Source organism: Pleurodeles waltl, chromosome 7, assembly GCF_031143425.1.
Source record: "Pleurodeles waltl isolate 20211129_DDA chromosome 7, aPleWal1.hap1.20221129, whole genome shotgun sequence".
NCBI lineage: Eukaryota > Metazoa > Chordata > Amphibia > Caudata > Salamandridae > Pleurodeles > Pleurodeles waltl.
Genome location: NC_090446.1, coordinates 1054947976 through 1054964677, shown reverse-complemented (window position 1 = coordinate 1054964677; position 16702 = coordinate 1054947976). Strand labels below are relative to the sequence as shown.

General features: G+C 43.5%; 1 protein-coding gene across 1 annotated transcript in view; it reads right to left on the bottom strand.

The window, feature by feature from the left end:
* Positions 1-7269: 7269 nt before the first annotated feature.
* ERN1 (endoplasmic reticulum to nucleus signaling 1) overlaps positions 7270-16702 on the bottom strand; it is a 371447-nt gene continuing 362014 nt past the window's right edge. Inside the window, exon 22 of the mRNA XM_069199936.1 lies at positions 7270-9744. Coding sequence (XP_069056037.1) covers positions 9523-9744 — 222 coding nt within the window. The 3' untranslated portion in view covers positions 7270-9522. The remainder of the gene's footprint in view (positions 9745-16702) is intronic.

The following is a 16702-nucleotide window of genomic DNA, read 5'->3' as shown; positions in this document are numbered from 1 at the left end:
CTAAACATTTCTGAAAAGTAGACAAAATTGTGAATTCAGCAAGGGGTCATTTGTGTAGATCCTACAAGCTTTTCCTACAGAAAATAACAGCTGAAATAAAAAAAATATTGAAATTTAGGTGAAAAAAAACCAGCCATTTCTCTCCACGTTTTACTGTAATTTTTAACTGCGAAGTCAGATTTTCAAAACAAATAGACAGTTACGTCCGCTGTACTCTTCTGGTTGGGGGGATATATAGGGGTTGTAGGTTCATCAAGACCCCTAGGTACCCAGAGCCAATAAAGGAGCTGCACCTTGCAATGGGTTTTCATTGAATACTGGGTATACAGCAATTAATTTGCTGAAATATAAAGAGTGAAAAATTAGATATCAAGGAAACCTTTGTATTTCCAAAATGGGCATAAGATAAGGTGTTGAGAAGCAATGGTTATTTGCACATCTCTGAATTCTGGGGTCCCCATATTAGCATTTAAATTACAGGGCATTTCTCAAATAGTCGTGTTTTTTTTTTTTTTTTTATTTTTTTTTTTACACACTGTCTTACATTTGGAAGGAAAAAATGTAGAGAAAGACAAGGTGCAATAACACTTGTTCTTCTATTCTGTGTTCCAAGTCTCCTGATAAAAATGGTATCTCACGGTAGGCCTAATGCTCGCAACAGGAAATGCAACATGGACACATCACATTTTTACATTGAAATCTGACGTGTTTTTGGGAAAGTGCCTAGCTGTGGATTTTGGCCTCTAGCTCAGCCGGCACCTAGGGAAACCTAGCAAACCTATACATTTTTCAAAACTAGACACCTAGGGGAATTTAGAATGGAGTGACTTGTGGGGCTCTCACCAGGTTCTGTTACCCAGAATCCTTTGCAAACCTCCAAATTTGGCAAATAATTTTATTTTCTCACATTTCGGTGACAGAAAGTTCTGGAATCTGAGAGGAGCCACACATTTCCTTCCACCCAGCATTCCCCCAAGTCTCCCGATAAAAATGGTACCTCACTTGTGTGGGTAGGCCTAGTGTCTGCAACAGGAAATGCCCCAAAACACTACGTCGAGAGATCAGAATGATCAAATACAAAACTACCTGTTTTTGCGAGGGGGCATTTAGGGAAACCTACCACACCCAGACATTTCTGAAAACTAGATACCAGAGGGAGTCCGGGGAGGTGTAACCTGCGTGGATCCCCTAGTGTTTTTTCCACATTTCTGTGAGGGGTCACTGCACCGGCACACATTTCATACCACCCAACGTTCCTCTCCGACTCCCGATAAAAATGATACCTCACTTGTGTAGGTGAGCCAAGTGCCTGTGACAGGGAAGAGCCAAAAACATGTTGAACATGAGGGGGAACCAAAGCGGGTCCAAAAGGGCAGTTTGAAAAAAAAAAAAAAAACGTTTTTAGGCAGACAAGTGGGGCAGAATTTTTACCGGTATGGATGCTACAATGCTGGGTGGTAGGCATTTTGTGGATTCCGGAAGGTTCCATCAGAAAAATGTGGGAAAAATGTGTGATTTCAAGCAAAGTTGGATGTTTGCAGGGCACTGCGGGTAAGAAAATGGTGCGGGCGCATGTGAAGCACACCACCCTGGACTCACCCAGATGTTTAGTTTTCAGATGTGTCTAGGTCTCGTAGATTTTTCTACATGGCTAAAAAGTGCAGCTCTCACCATTCCAAGTGGAATGATTTTGAGAGTTAGACAAGCTCTCATGTCCCAAATGTAAAACCAAAACCCAAAATAATCAAATGTCCACTTGCTTGCCGCTGGGATAATATGTTTAGTGTGCGTGGGGAGAGCTGAAGAACTATTACCCCCTTCAGTTGGGGTGGAGGAGTATCCATGCCTATACCGGTTGGTAGCTACCACTACACTATTTTTATTTTTTTAATTCCCTGGCATCTAGTAGGCTTTCTGCCCCCCCCACTCCCCCCCCCTCCAAGGAGTGGATCAGGGGTAATTGCCCCATCTGCCCACCGGTGGGCAGAACAACTTTGTCCCCATTTATTTAAAAAATCTTCCCTGGTCTCTGTTGGGCTTTCTACCCCCCCCACCCACCATGGGGGCTGATGGGCCTTACAAAAATAGGCCAAATTGTCCCAATGGGGGGCAGAAATAGCCTAAAATAAATTTGCCCCCCAGGGGAGCGACCCTTACCTAAGGGGTCACTCCCCATCTGTAAACATTTTCAAACAATAAAAATCCCTGGTGCCTAGTGGTTTCTGCCCCCTTGGGGGCAGATCAGCCTAATAAAAATAGGCTGATGGGCAGAAATGGCCTGAATTGGCCTAAAAAAATAGGCTGATGGTCAAAAAACAATTTGACCCCAGGGGAGAAACCCTTGCTCAAGGGGTCTCTCCCCACATGTAAGAAAACAAACCAAAAAAAAAGATCCCTGGTGTCTATTGGGTTCATCGGCCTAATTAAAAAAGACCGATCTGCCCCTGAAAGGGCAGAAAAAGCCTAATAAATAAATGCCCCCTAGGGAGCTGCCCTTGCCAAAGGGGCTGCTCCCCTTATACATAATGTTTTTTTTAAAAAAAACCTCCCTGGTGTCTAGTGGGCATTACTGCTGAATGCTCAGAGAGGCAGCAAAGAAAGGAAAGGGCTTTCCTTTCCTTTGATGCCTCTCCCGCCCCCAGCATGTGATCGGAAGAGAAATGGTTTTGCATTTCTCTTCCGATCCTTGCTGGAAGTGGGGGCAGCCTCTGATGAGGTCAGCGTGTGATTGCGTGCTGACGTCATCAAATGTAACTGGAGGAGTCGGGGGGGAGAGTGGAAGGGGAAGCGATTCCCCTTCCATCCCTGCCCATGGGAGGGGGGGGTGTGAGGCCATCGGGGGGAGCGCTAGCGTTTCCCCTGAGGGCCCATACCAGGACGTAACGGTTACACCCTCGGAACCAGAGGGGTGCAGCCGAGGACGTAACTGTTGCGTCACGGGCACCCAAGGGGTTAAAGTTCAGATTCCATCTTTCTCTCACTGACATAAAATAATTAGCAGTAAAAACAAGATGACTACTACATTGATTCTTAACATGGCAGCCATCTTAGAGCAGTAAAACAAAGATACAATATGTATAACACACAGTGTGTAATACAGCTCCAAAATCATTCATAATTAGTCTGCATACAGGCTTGAAAACTGCAGGCTCGAGTGCTCACAAAAGCATCTGAAAATCATGATGATTTTTAAAAGATAAATTATTTGGAGTGGTTGGCAGATTATGTGGATGCTGCCTACTACCATACAAAATAATAAAGCTCTACATTACCAAGTGTTAGAAATGGGGTCTCTAGCTGGCAGTCAGTTTACACCCTGTCAAAGTAGGGACCCCTCAATGTAGTCAGGGTAAGGGAGATACACAGCTGAGATAACCCCTGCTCAACCCCTTGCTAGCTTGACATAAGTAGTCAGGCTTATCTCAGAGGCAATGTGTAAAGTATTTGTACAAACACACACAGTAACAGTGAAAACGCCACAATAGCACTCCACACCAGTTTAGAACAAGCATTTGCAATGCAATAGGTCTTCCATTTACTTGAGTTGGAGCTATTAGCATTCTAAATGCTTAACTGGACATTTTTGCCACATTAATTGGTCAACCCTGCTGCATATTTTGGTCCTTTCTGCCACATAATTCCAGTGGCCCTGCGTATAACTAAAGGGCTAGTAGGCCTACTGGAATATTTTTTTTAAACAAGGCCCTTAAAACACAAACTACTCCCAGGTGCAAAACATTTACTTAGTAGTTGGTACAGGCGACGTTGCCCGCAGGTCAATGAATAAATAATTGTACTCCAAGAATGTGTGCATACTGGATCACTGTCCCTTTACTGCAATCTGGGGAGTCTAACAAAACACCCATTATTTTTCACATGCTTGAGGAGAGCCACCTCACATGATATTAATGATCCTCAGTCGGTCTTGAACTGAAATATTAGTTATAAAATATTGACCATTGTATAGCATAATCAACTGTAAGCTCTCCTCGAGGTTTGTTTTATAAATACACCCACACACAGCTCAAGTTTGACAGACTCAAATGTGTGTAGTTCATCTAGTCAGGTTTCTGCTTTGTATTCGCAGCTTGTACCATGTTATAAAATTAAAACTACAAATCCCAGAATGCAAGTCTGAAACAAGCTAAATGAGCAGGTCACTCATCGAACTAGGGAGCTGGACAACTTTATGAATACTACTTCAAAGGCTGGTTTCCAGCTTGAATCACATTATAAAAATAAAACTACAAGTACCAGAGTGAATATGTATGCTGCAAAGAACGTATACTAAGCAGATCAGAGTGCATACAATGTAAAAATGTCAAAATAACTCTGGCGACTTATTCTTTTTGGAGAGAGAACGTACTTTTGTCTAGTGGAAGTCTGGACTCATTATAAGGTAGCGCAGATGGTTTCTGTTCTTTTGTCTAGTGGAAGCTTGGAGTCATCATAAGATAGCACACATGGTTAATGTGCCTGCTACAAAGAACGGGTACGAGGCACACCACAAAGTGCATGTAATATAAAAATGTCAAAATAGCTCGGGCGATTCATGTTCTTTCTGGAGAGAGAACATACTTTTGTCTAGTAGAAGCTTAGAGTCATCATAAGGAAGCACACAGGGGTAATATGCCTGCTGCAAAGAACGTGTACTAAGCAAATCAGAGTGCGTATAATGTCAACACGATACCGCCAATCGAGTTCGCGCTCTGAGGGCCATGGCAGCCATGAGAACGTGCTTTTGTCTAGTGGAAGCTTGGATTCATCATAAGGTAGCGCACAGGGTTAATGTTCCTGCTACAAAGAATGTGTACTAGGCAAATCACAAAGTGGATATAATGTGAAAATGTCAAAATAACCCAGGCGATTTATTGTTCTTTCTGGAGAAGGAATGTTCTTTTGTCTAGTGGAAGCTTGGAATCATCATAAGGTAGCGCACAGGGTTAATATGCCTGCTACAAAGAACTTGTACTAAGCAGATTAGAGTGCATATAATGTAAAAACGATACCGCAGACTGAGTTTGTGCTCTGAGTGCTGTGAGCTCCATGGCAGCCACAAAGCGCAGACAAAAAAAAAAAAAGTAGTTTGCCCACGCTGAAGTATATCAGCAATCATGCAAGTATCCCTGTAACAGGGTCGGTGTCCAAGGCGGTACAAACATATAAGTATTTACCAATGTCATCAAGTGATTTTTGAAAGGCAAGCCCATGAACAAATGAAAGTGATTGGCGTAGTTAAAAGCCCACAATACTTGCAACAGGTCAAAGCACTTTCACGCTCAACCTAAAAATAGCTAATATTTATCTAAATCAAACAAGACTAAAATGAAAAAAATCCAACATATCAAAGAAAAGATATCAATTTTTAAAGTAAAAAGAGTCTTAATCTATAAGAACCAATGGATGCATTGTTTTATCACAAAGTACCTGGGATGCATCAAAAGTAAAGCCCACGGAGCAAGTGTGCGTCGGTAAAGCAATCAATGCGTCTATTCCTTACTCGCAAGCGAGCCTGTGTGTTGATTCTTTGATGCATCAATTCTTTCCTCGCAGGCAAGGGATGCCTATATTTACGGACAAGCAACCTCGGGTCTGTGCGGTGATGTTGAAGATTTTGCCACCCAGGGACGATGCATGGAAAATCCGGACACACAGCAACAATAAATCCACCCTGAGCTGGCAATGTGTTTATTTCGGCAGCCGTGAGGCAAGCACTGCGTCGATCTTACAACTGTGAGGCGGGTGCTGCGCCAATTTTTTCTGCCGCTCGGCTCCTAGCGTGGATCTTCACTCAGGTTCTACCAGCTTTTCTTTCCAGGGGACCCAGTTACTGGAAGTGGCACCACTTGGCAATTCAAGGGGTCTCAGCAAGAGAACCCAGGTGATGGCAGATGAAGTCTTTGATGTCCCAGAGACTTCTCAATAGGAGGCATGTTCAGTCCAAGCCATTGGAGAAACTTCACAAGAAGGATACACAGCAAAGTCCAGTCTTTGTCCTCTCCAAAGCAGATGCAGCAACTGCAGGACAACCAAACAAAGCACACACAGCAAAGGGGCAGTACTCCTCCACACAGCTCTTCAGCTCTTCTCCTTGGCAGAGGTTCCTCTTGATCTAGAAGTGTCCTAAAATTGTGGGGTCAGCAGTCCAGTACTTATACTCATGTCTGTCTTTGAAGTAGGAAAACTTCCAAGTAAAGTTACGGTAGTGCACGAGACCCTGCCTCTTCCTTGCCCTGCCCCAGCCACACTCTAGGGGGGTTGGAGACTGTATTGTGTGAGGTCAGGCACAGCCCTTTTAAGTGCAGAGGTCAGCTCATTCCTCCCACTCTAGCCCAGGAATACTCACCAGGATATGAAGGACACCTCAGCTCCCTCTGTTAACTGTCTAGAGTGAATTCACAAATAGCCTAACTGTTAGTCTGACCCAGACATGGATTCAGCTGCCAAGCAGAGGCATAGTATGGTTAGGCTAGAAAATGCCCACTTTCTAAAAGTGACATTTTCAAACTAACAATCTAAAAAACAACTGTACCAAAACATGTATTTTTAATTGTGAGTTCAGAGACCCCAAACTCCAAATCTCTATCTGCTCCCAATGGGAAACTTCACTTAAAATATATTTAAAGGCAATCTCCATGTTAACCTATGGGCGAGATAGGCCTTGCAGTAATGAAAATCGGATTTGGCAGTATTTCAATATCAGGACATGTAAAACACACCAGTACATGCCCTACCTTTTAAATGCACTGCACCCTGCCCATGGGGCTGCCTAGGGCCTACCTTAGAGGCACCTTACATGTACTAAAAGGGAAGGTTTGGGCCTGGCAAGTGGGTACACTTTTCAGGTCGAACTGGCAGTGCAAAACTGCACACACAGACATTATAGTGGCAAGTCTGAGACATGTTTACAGGGCTACTCATGTGGGTGGCACAATCAGTGCTGCTGGCACACTAGTAGCATTTGATTTATAGGCCCTGGGCACCTCCAGTGCACTTTACAAGGGACTTACTAGTAAATCAAATATGCCAATCAGGGATAACCAATCATAATTACAATTTAAATAGAGAGCACTTGCACTTTAGCACTGGTCAGTAGTGGCAAAGTGCTAAGAGTACGAAAAACAAGCAAAAAAGTCCAGTACACAGTCAAACATACAGGAAGAAGAGGCAAAAAGACAGGAGAAATCATGGCTAGGATGCTAGGTTTAACACCGACAATCTATAAGGGGACAGTCTGCATGTTACCTTGTGATAAAGGAACACAAGAAATAAAATAAACAACATTTTTATTTTTTTATATATGCTTTTGTTTTGAGCACAGTTCATTTCAAGAAATATTTTATTAAAAAATTACATTAGCAATATAAAAATATGAAATATGCTCTGAGGCCTCAAAGGAAAGGACATAATCCTGCAATTCCTTAAGTCAACAATTAAAAAAAAAAAATCTAACCTACATATTTTGGCATTTTGCTTTCATATCTCCCATACCATGTACAACTTTGCTTGATGCAATTTCTGATCCTAATGACTGCTTAAAAACATAATACTCATCACCTGTAGACACTTTCCTTTCATAACTGACAAGATTAAGACACAGTGGAACAGTTACATAAAAACATTGTTTTCTCATAGGAACACTATGACAATGATTAACAATAACACTACACACCATCACATTAGACTACTGAAGATACAGTATTTCCTCTCTTATCAGTAATAACCGTTTTTTAAAATTAACAACAGATTGGAAAAATTTGATATTTTTGAAAATGTACAATTTCAATTTGACGAACCTTGTAGTAAAAATTAAATATAAATAAATATAAAAAATAAATAGAAGTCAGCTAAAGAACAATAATGCATTTGTGCTAAGCCTATTACACCTATACCCATCCCGCCATTATCTGAGCATACTGTCCATTCTGTACAAAAAAAACGAAGACAAGAAATCCAATTACACCTCACTGGATACAGAAAAGCAATACTGCATCCTGAATGATTGATAATGTAATAGCAAAATAAGCCGCCCTGTTTACACGTCATAAGCTGCCAGTATGTACAAAAGCAAATCCACAATCAGTTATGAAAAAATATGATTTTAGACACAATCCACATACAATCAAGACAATCAAGTCATTAAACCCCCTTCAAATAAAGGTAGATGCTGTGTGCTTGCTCTAGGAACCACCTCCTTATTTAGCATCAACAAGTCCAAATTAAAGTTTAGATTGATGCTGTTATCTAAAGGCTGATTTACTTTTTCATGATTATTAACCAAAAGAGTACATCTCTCAAAGAGGATCCCCCAACCACAGATCTTGTCTATTGCACATAGGTGTACTGTTTGTCCAATTTTTATACAATTTATACGTGATATTAACACAGCATAAACTTAGCAGAAAGGCAGCAGAGCAATGTACCGGTAGTATTTCTCATCATATTAATAAGGTTGGTTGTCATGGTTAAAATACACCTGCCCTCTTAGTGCACCCTCGTTCATGCTCGCCACACTAAATTTTTTGTAGTGCTGATGATCTGTGCAATATAAGCTGACGAACACAAAACATACATTGGCAGGATTCGATAAAACGTTCTGAGAGAATCAACAGTTTTCACAGATGTTTCACAGCATTACTGATTAAGAGTACAAATCGAATGCCCCGGATTCCTTATTTTGTAAATGTTATGCCTTCAAACACAAGCCAGCACCACTCTCATACACAGAATAGTACCCTAAGGCTGCTACCAATAATATGGGATAAATTAAAAAAGGAATAGATTTCCATACAGAATACACAGGCAGCTTCTTATGTCAAACCCGGCTTACATCATATCTCTTGGGTGAATCCCATCGCCTAAAATGTATACTTAATTAGCTTTGGAATTAGTATTGGTTATGTTCTGGCACCATACAATCAACACACAAGAAACTATCAGAAATTGCACTTATGCCACATCGCTTAATCACAAGCTTGATGAAATAACTCTTGTCGGAGATAAATAGCTTGAGTGCCCCATTAAGGAGTAGGCCACATTTTCTTGAGAGGTTCTCTTCATCATTCCATTTAAGATTACAGTTTTACTATCAGGTAATGTAAAACACATAAAAGGCAGTAGTGCAATATTAGGTCCTGAAAAACAAATTTGAATTTAACCTTTTTTCAGTCCTGAATTCCTCTAAAAAATTCACCAATTCAAATTTAAAATAAAAAACATAATTCAAATAGGTTATCTCATTAAAGGAAGGTCAGTTCCATCCCTTTCAGCTCCAGTTTTAGATGGTTTGCTTCACAGCAGCATTACAGTGATGTCCAGGATGATTCTCAATACTTAGACAGCCCATTGGTCCTTCAACGGCTGACAGATTATCCTCACTAGCAGCAGACCGTACAAGGCACTGATTTGTCTGAGAGACGGTCCCCGTTGCCCTCAAATACAAAGATGCTACTCCTGCTAAACTAGATTGGGTTTCAGCCAATGACATTGGAATGTGGGTCTTGGACTATGGGACATCTTTTGTCAAACACAATCGTGGGTAGTTTGAAATGTGGATATCCTCTTCTCAATGGAATCCTGAAAATAGTATGGCTGAAATGGTCTTTCGTAGCAGCAGGATTGCATGGCATGATAAGTATGAAGCAAAAGTTTGGGGAAACGGGATGTAAAGTAGCACACAAAGTCATCTGGGATGGAGCCCAATGTCTCTTGCACTTCTAAGGGCAACTCTCTGTAGTGATGTTTCTGGAAAAAATAACAAACAATGCCAGTTAACAGACTTTTTATAATGATTACTCATGAACTGCTTTTAAAGTTTAGTAACAAAAAATGCCAGTAAATGTATGGTTTTATTCAGTTAGTTTTGTGTACAGCCCGGACATTAACTCCCAGAAAGTTGTAGCACTACACTGGTAAAAAGCATTTGCACATCACAAAGTGAAGCTGAGAGAAACATATATATTTTTAGATTCACATCAGAGAAAGAAACGACAGACATCATGGAATGGAATCTATTATCTGGTAGAGACTAACTAGCTTCAGATTCTTTACCTTTAGAATTTCCTTGCGTCAGCTTGGAATCCGGAATTGTTGCTGAGCATTTCCCTGCACATGCCGTCAGGTGGCGTCATTTGGATCCGCGTGGCATCGCTTTTCTTTTTCCCACGAACTTCCATGCCAGAAGCACCACTAGACTCTCCGTGCCCAGTTTGGAGCTACTAGGATTACTTGGGCCCAGTCGTTCTTGATCTTCTTGAGAACTCTGGGCAGAAGTTGTATGGGCAAAAATGTGTATAGGAGGAGTGAACTTCACTCATGACGAAAAGCGTTGCAGAGCGATTGCCGCTTTGGAAACTCCAACGCGCAATACTACGGACATTGCGCTTTCTCTGCGGAGGTGCACAGACCTAACCAAGGCTCTCCCCACTGCTGAAAGAGTCCTTGCGTCACCTCCAGGTGGAGACACCACTCGTGATCCACTAGGCATAGACAGCTGAATTTGTCTGCCCTGGTGTTCAGAGAACCTGCCAGGTGTTGAACCACCACGGTTATGCCCTGCTGTTCCAGCCATGTTCGAAGACGCAGGGCCTCTTGACAAAGGGTCCACGACCACACACTGCCCTGCTTGTTGCAGAACCACATTGCGGTAGTGTTGTCCGTGAACACCTGCACTATCTTCCCGTTTACAACAGGAAGAAATGCTTTCAATGCCAGTCTGATCGCCCGAAGCTCCAGTAAATTGAAATGAAGTTCGGATTCTGCCGGAGACCAGAGACCTATGATCGCCACCTCTTTCAGATGGCCACCCCATCCTAGAAGTGATGCATCTGTCACTACTGTGAGATTTGGTTGGGGAAGGGAGAGGAGTCTGCCTCTCACCCAATCACAGTTCACTAACCACCACTACAGGTCTTTTTGCAGTTCCCTTCGAAATCTGAACCATGTCGGTGAGATAACTCTGATGCTGTGCCCACTGGAACTTCAGGTCCCCCTGCAGAGCCCTTGGGGGCCATCTGGCATACTTGACTATCCTGGATTTCGGTGAGACAGATTCTGAGGCTGTTGGGCTTCATGGCATCCTGTCAGAGGCCGACACATCGGTATCATAACATGAATATCCTGAACATCCTGGACTCGCTGCTCGGGGGATAAGCCCGAAACTGCTCTGCGTCCAGAACAGCTCAGATGAAAGGGAGCTTCTGAGAGGGAGTCAGGTGTGACTTTGGGACGTTTATAGTGAACCCAAGTGAATGCAGGAGGTTTGCTGTAGTCTGTAGGTGGGTGACGAGAGCCTGGGGTGTAGGAGCCTTCAACAACCAGTCGTCGAGGTAGGGGAAGACTGAAATCCCTAGCCTGCGCAGATGAGCTGCTACCACAGCCATCACTTTTGTGAACACCCAAGGGGGGCACTGGTGAGACCGAAGGGGAGCACGGTAAACTGGAAGTGCTCGTGGCCCACCTTGTGCCGCACGTAGCGTCTGTGAGCAGGCAGGATGTGAAAATACACATCCTGCAAGTTCAGCGCTAACATCCAGTCTCCTTGCTCCTGGACAAGACCTGAGCAAGAGTGAACATCCTGAATTTCTCCTTTTTGAGGAAGAGATTGACGTCCTGTAAATCCAAAATTGAGCGAAGATCCTGGTTCTTTTTGGAAATCAAAAAGTAGTGGGAATAACAACCACTGCCTACATCTGACATCGGGACCCTTTCTATAGTTCTCTTGGCCAAGACAGCCGTAACTTCCTCGCGGAGCAAAATTAAGTGAACGTTCATCAGCTGTTCTTTTAATGGAGGCATAGAGGGAGGGAAAGACTGGAAGGGGAGGAAATAGCCCTTCTGTATGATCTGCAAGACCCATTTGCCCGATGTTATGGATCGTCAGTGAGGGAGATGAAATTGAATCCTCCCTCCAACCGGACCCGTGTGGTCTTGCAGAATCATACTATGAGGACTTGGGCGCTGTGGAGGAGGGGGCTGGATGGTGGACTACTTCTGGCCGTACCCTCTTGGTCTGAGGGTACAACAACCTCCTCCTCGCACAGGATGTTGACCTGATGGAGGACGGTGGCTGGTCGGTGGACGGGGTGGTACCCCACTCCTTCTGAAGCCTCGAAAGGCAGACTGCTAGTGAGGGGGCGCAGAGAGGCCCAAGGATCTGGCTGTAGCTTGAGAATCCTTGAAGCGCTCTAGCGCAGAATCTGCCTTTTCATCGAATAGGCGCGAGACATCGAAGGGTATGTCCATAAGGTTTGCCTGGACATCCTCAGAAAAGCCAGATGTACGAAGCCAGGTGTGGCGACAAAGGGGCACCATCAATGAAATTGTCCTACCCAGTGAGTCAGTTGTGTCTAAACCACACCTTATTGTAAACTTTGCTGCATCTCTCACATCTTTGACAGCTTGTGAGAGAGTGACCCGCAAACCCTCCAGGACCTGTGCCACCGTATTCCATATGGGAAAAAGGACCAGTAGGCATGAGGTGTTTACAGACCTCAATGCCAGGCTGGAGGAAGAAAACATTTTATCCCAAGCTGATCCAGCCTCTTGGGGGAGCGGAAGGGAAGGCACCAAGGGAAGTGGAGGTCTGGTCCACCAAGCTCTCCGGGGTGTGGTGTTGTGTGAGGAAACTAGGATCATTTGGAGCGGCCAATTGTCCTATTTACAGGAGCGCCTGTGCTGGGTTTTTGACCACGTCCCCAGCAGGACATCAGTGAGGGCTTTGTTAAAGGGTAACATCAGTTCTGATTTGGAAACCCCCGGCTGAAGCACCTCAGTCAGGAGGTCAGTCCTGACCTGCACCGTAGACAACTCTAGGTCCAAGACCTCAGCTGCCCTATGTACCACAATAGCATACGAAGCTCCCTCCTCTGTAGCCACCGTAGGAGGTGAGAGCATGCCAGTATCTGGAGAGGTGTCCAGTCCGCTAGCTTCTCCTAGTTCCCCATACTAGTCCATTTGCTCCAAACCATACGCTATAGGATCCTGAGACCCCTGCCATTCTTCACCTGTGCCTGGTTGATCATAGTAAGACTCGGGCATTGATCTGCCCATGTCGTCGGTGCTGAAATTAGAATCTGCGTCATACTACGCTGTTCCGACTCCTGATCATCAGGTATCAAAATGGGGCTCGCACCACCGGTGGGCGTAGGTGGCGCATCAACATCAGGAACAATGCCAGAGGAGGCAGACAATGTGTATTCTGCGTTGTTCCGGATCCAGTATCGGATCTAAGAGGCCCCATCGGCGCCAAAGCCACTGGTGTTGAATCTGATGGGGGCCCTGCCGAGGTGGTGCCTTTAAAGGCGACCGTGACGTCACAGACTGCTCCAACAGCATCAACAACGCCACGCGGATCCGAACAATGCCACCCGACGGCGCGCGCAGGGTTCTGCTCAGCAAACATTTTGGATTCCAAGCTGACGCCAGAAAATTCTAAAGGTAAGGAATCTCCAGCTAGAAGCCTCTATCAGATATTTCAAGTTTATAAAAACATTGATTTATCTGATGTAAGCAGAGCGAGAGGAAGATAACGGTATACAGCAGTGTCAATTCTGTGTTGCTGTTGAACGTGTTTAGAGGCAGAATGGACAATTGCTGATAGAAGCAGAGAAGGCACGTTTAGCCATTAAAGCTAATAAACACCACTGACAGTGAGTCTGGGAAGACTGTATTAGCCAAGAATGAGAGTCTTTCTGAATAACTATCAGCAGGATTATGAGAGGAAAACTACTGACTTACAAAGTATATCTGAGTGCATAAATAGAATGTGATAACCGATTTAGAAATTAATTCAGGAAAACCATACCTCATTTAAAAAAAAAAAAAAAAAACATGATGAAGAGGGAATTAGGTAATCCAAACAGCGACTAGAAAGAAGTCACTGTCTCTATATGTTTATAATACAGAATTGTAAATCTGAATGAGTACAGACTGCAGAAAATAGGCCCTGTCACCAAGCTCAAAGGTTGCCCACGCCAAATTCTTCCTTTTGAGTTCAATGCTTTTACCCCTAACTCTAGGTCATGGTGAAATCCCTCTGACCAACTCACTTCTGAGGCAAGCCACCTAGAAAGGGGCGGGCTGTTGATGGAGACATTGATGCTAAATTGATTAGCTGTACAGTGAGGTGTGCCTTTTTCTTCCTTGTCCTACACAGCAAGAATCATTTACCATTGGCAATAATCAACCTGGAGACAGAACTTGAAAGTGATGGTGGGGCGTTCTTCACCTAGGCAGCGACTGTAAACGTGACCAATGCTCTTAAAGATCGAACAACCTTACTCTAAACTACCTATCAATGATGATACCTTCCATTGTATCTTGGCATCTGCTGCACTGCAGAGGTAGAAGAAGTCGTCGCTGACGATAATAGCTGTACTGGTTGAAAGTGAGTTACTTATCTGTAACTGCAGTTCTCCAGTATTGGTATCTTTCATAGATTCACTTGCTTGAATCATTCCCTGTCGTTAAAGTGGGAGTCCCACAGTACCATAGTAAAGCAGTATGCAAAAACGAAAATAAGCAATCAGTTTAATAGCCTATCTATGTCCTTTTTAAAATAGGACCAAACTTGAACTATGACCAATCAGGTGCTAGCAACCTCTAGAACACTGCCAAGAGAGGCTGGTTCCCTCAGATTTTCGAGCACAAGTGGAAATAACATCCTTAATTATAAAGGGAGCCTCTCAGGGGAGGAGGGTGGATCGCATGTGAATCTATTAAAGATATCAATACTGGATAACTGCAGTTATAGGTAAGTAACTCATTTTCTTATCCAGTATTGTAGCTTTCATAGATTCACATGCTTAAATTAGAATAGCAAGCAGTATTGTAGGCAACTGGAATACTCTTAAGAGGATGCTGGGTAAAAGCAAAACATTTTCATAATACTCAATAAAACATACCCATTTATATGTCTCTAGACATGCATTTGAAATTGTAAGCCTTCATATTTGAAAACTTAGACAAATTAATTTTAAAAGTATAAGAAAGTGGCATTATACAGCTGTCTGAAAAAAACATTAGAATTAATATGAATAAGCACCTCTATTTAAAGAGGCTCACCTTATTGGAATAGATGGCGTAACACAGCCTCTCCCACGGCAGTCACTGTGTTGTGTTTACACCAGGCATTAGTGCTGCGTGAACGAGTGGGTGACCTTCCATGTGGAAGCTTGGCATATTTTCTCCAGTGGGATGCCTACGAAAAAAGCAGCTAAAGTGAATGCTGCTCTTGTGGAATGTGCCTTAGCTTTTCTCGGCAGGGGTTTGTCAGCATTAGAATGGCAAAACTGAATTGTTGCTGAGACACACAGTGCTATTGGGGCTTTCGTCACCACAGTCCCGACACACTTGATTATAGGAGACTAGCAGTTGATCAATTTTGTGAATCTGTTTGGTATGTTGGAGGTAGAACTTGAGACACTATTTGATGTCTAAAGTGCGCAGAGTCCTTTCAGCCGATGTAGAAGAATTTGGAAAAAATTACATAGTATAATAGGTTAATTAAGGTGAAACTGGGAAGGAATCTTTGGGATGAACCTCGGATTTGTTCTCAGAATTACAAATTTGTCTGTTATGTGCAGGAAAGGCTATTGAGTTGTAAAGGCCTGTAACTCGCTGACTCTTCTGGTGGATGTGAGAGCGAGTAGAATTGCGACCTTCCATGTAAGGAACGTCAGTTCAGCCATATGAATTGGTTTGAAAGGGGATTTCATCAACTTTGAGAGGACCACGTTGAGATGCCATTCTGAGGAAGGTGCTTGCACTGGAAGAGCCTTGTGTCTTGTGAAGCAGAGTGATGCAGTCTGTATGGAACGCCTGCATCTTGGGATTGCGGCAAGGTGAACCTTAACTGATGCATGAACAAAGCTAGACTTGGCCAATGAGAGAAGATAAGGTATAACCTGTTCAGGAGAGGCCTCAAATGGGTGAAAGTTGTTTTGCTCACACCAAGAATAGAAGCTTTTCTGCTTTAGCCTGTAAGCCTTGTTCGTACTCAGCTTGTGCCCTGGATAGTATATTTCTGCAACCTTAATCAATGGTTAACTTTTGGAACTCTTAGAACTCAGGAACCATGCATGTAGCTGGAAAGAGGCAAGCTCTGGTTGTAAGAGTTAGCCTTGGTTCCTCGTTGGGAGGGTTCGTTTCTTCGGAAGATGAATGGGATCGGTCAAGTAGAATCAGCTCTGTAAACCAGTGTCTTGGCCATTTGGGAGCTATCAAGATGAGTCAACAAGTGCTCCGTTTGCATCTTTCTGAGAATCCTGGGAAGCAATGGGATGAGAGGAAAAGCATTTGTATAGATCACAGAACATAGCTTCGAAAGGGCATTCCCCACGACCCCGAAAGCAGGCATAGACTGGCGTAGAACTGGCATTTGGCGTTCTTGTCTGTAGTGAAGAGATCTAATGCTTGTTTGCCCCATCATGAGAAGATCTTGTCCATTTCTAGTTGATCCAGTTCCCACTCAGGGCAACTGTCCTCTGTTCTGCTGAGTGTGTCTTCCAGAGTGTTGTTTGCCTTACACGTATTTGGCTTGAAAGGAGATTTTGTGAATTGTGAGCCAATTCCAAAGAGCTTGTGCTTCTTGTGAAAGGGATAGAGATAGAGTTCCTCCCTGTTTGTTTATGTAATACATGCTGGTCGTGGTGTCTGTACAGACCAGCATGGAGGAACCTGTTATTCGTGGTACAAAAGCTTG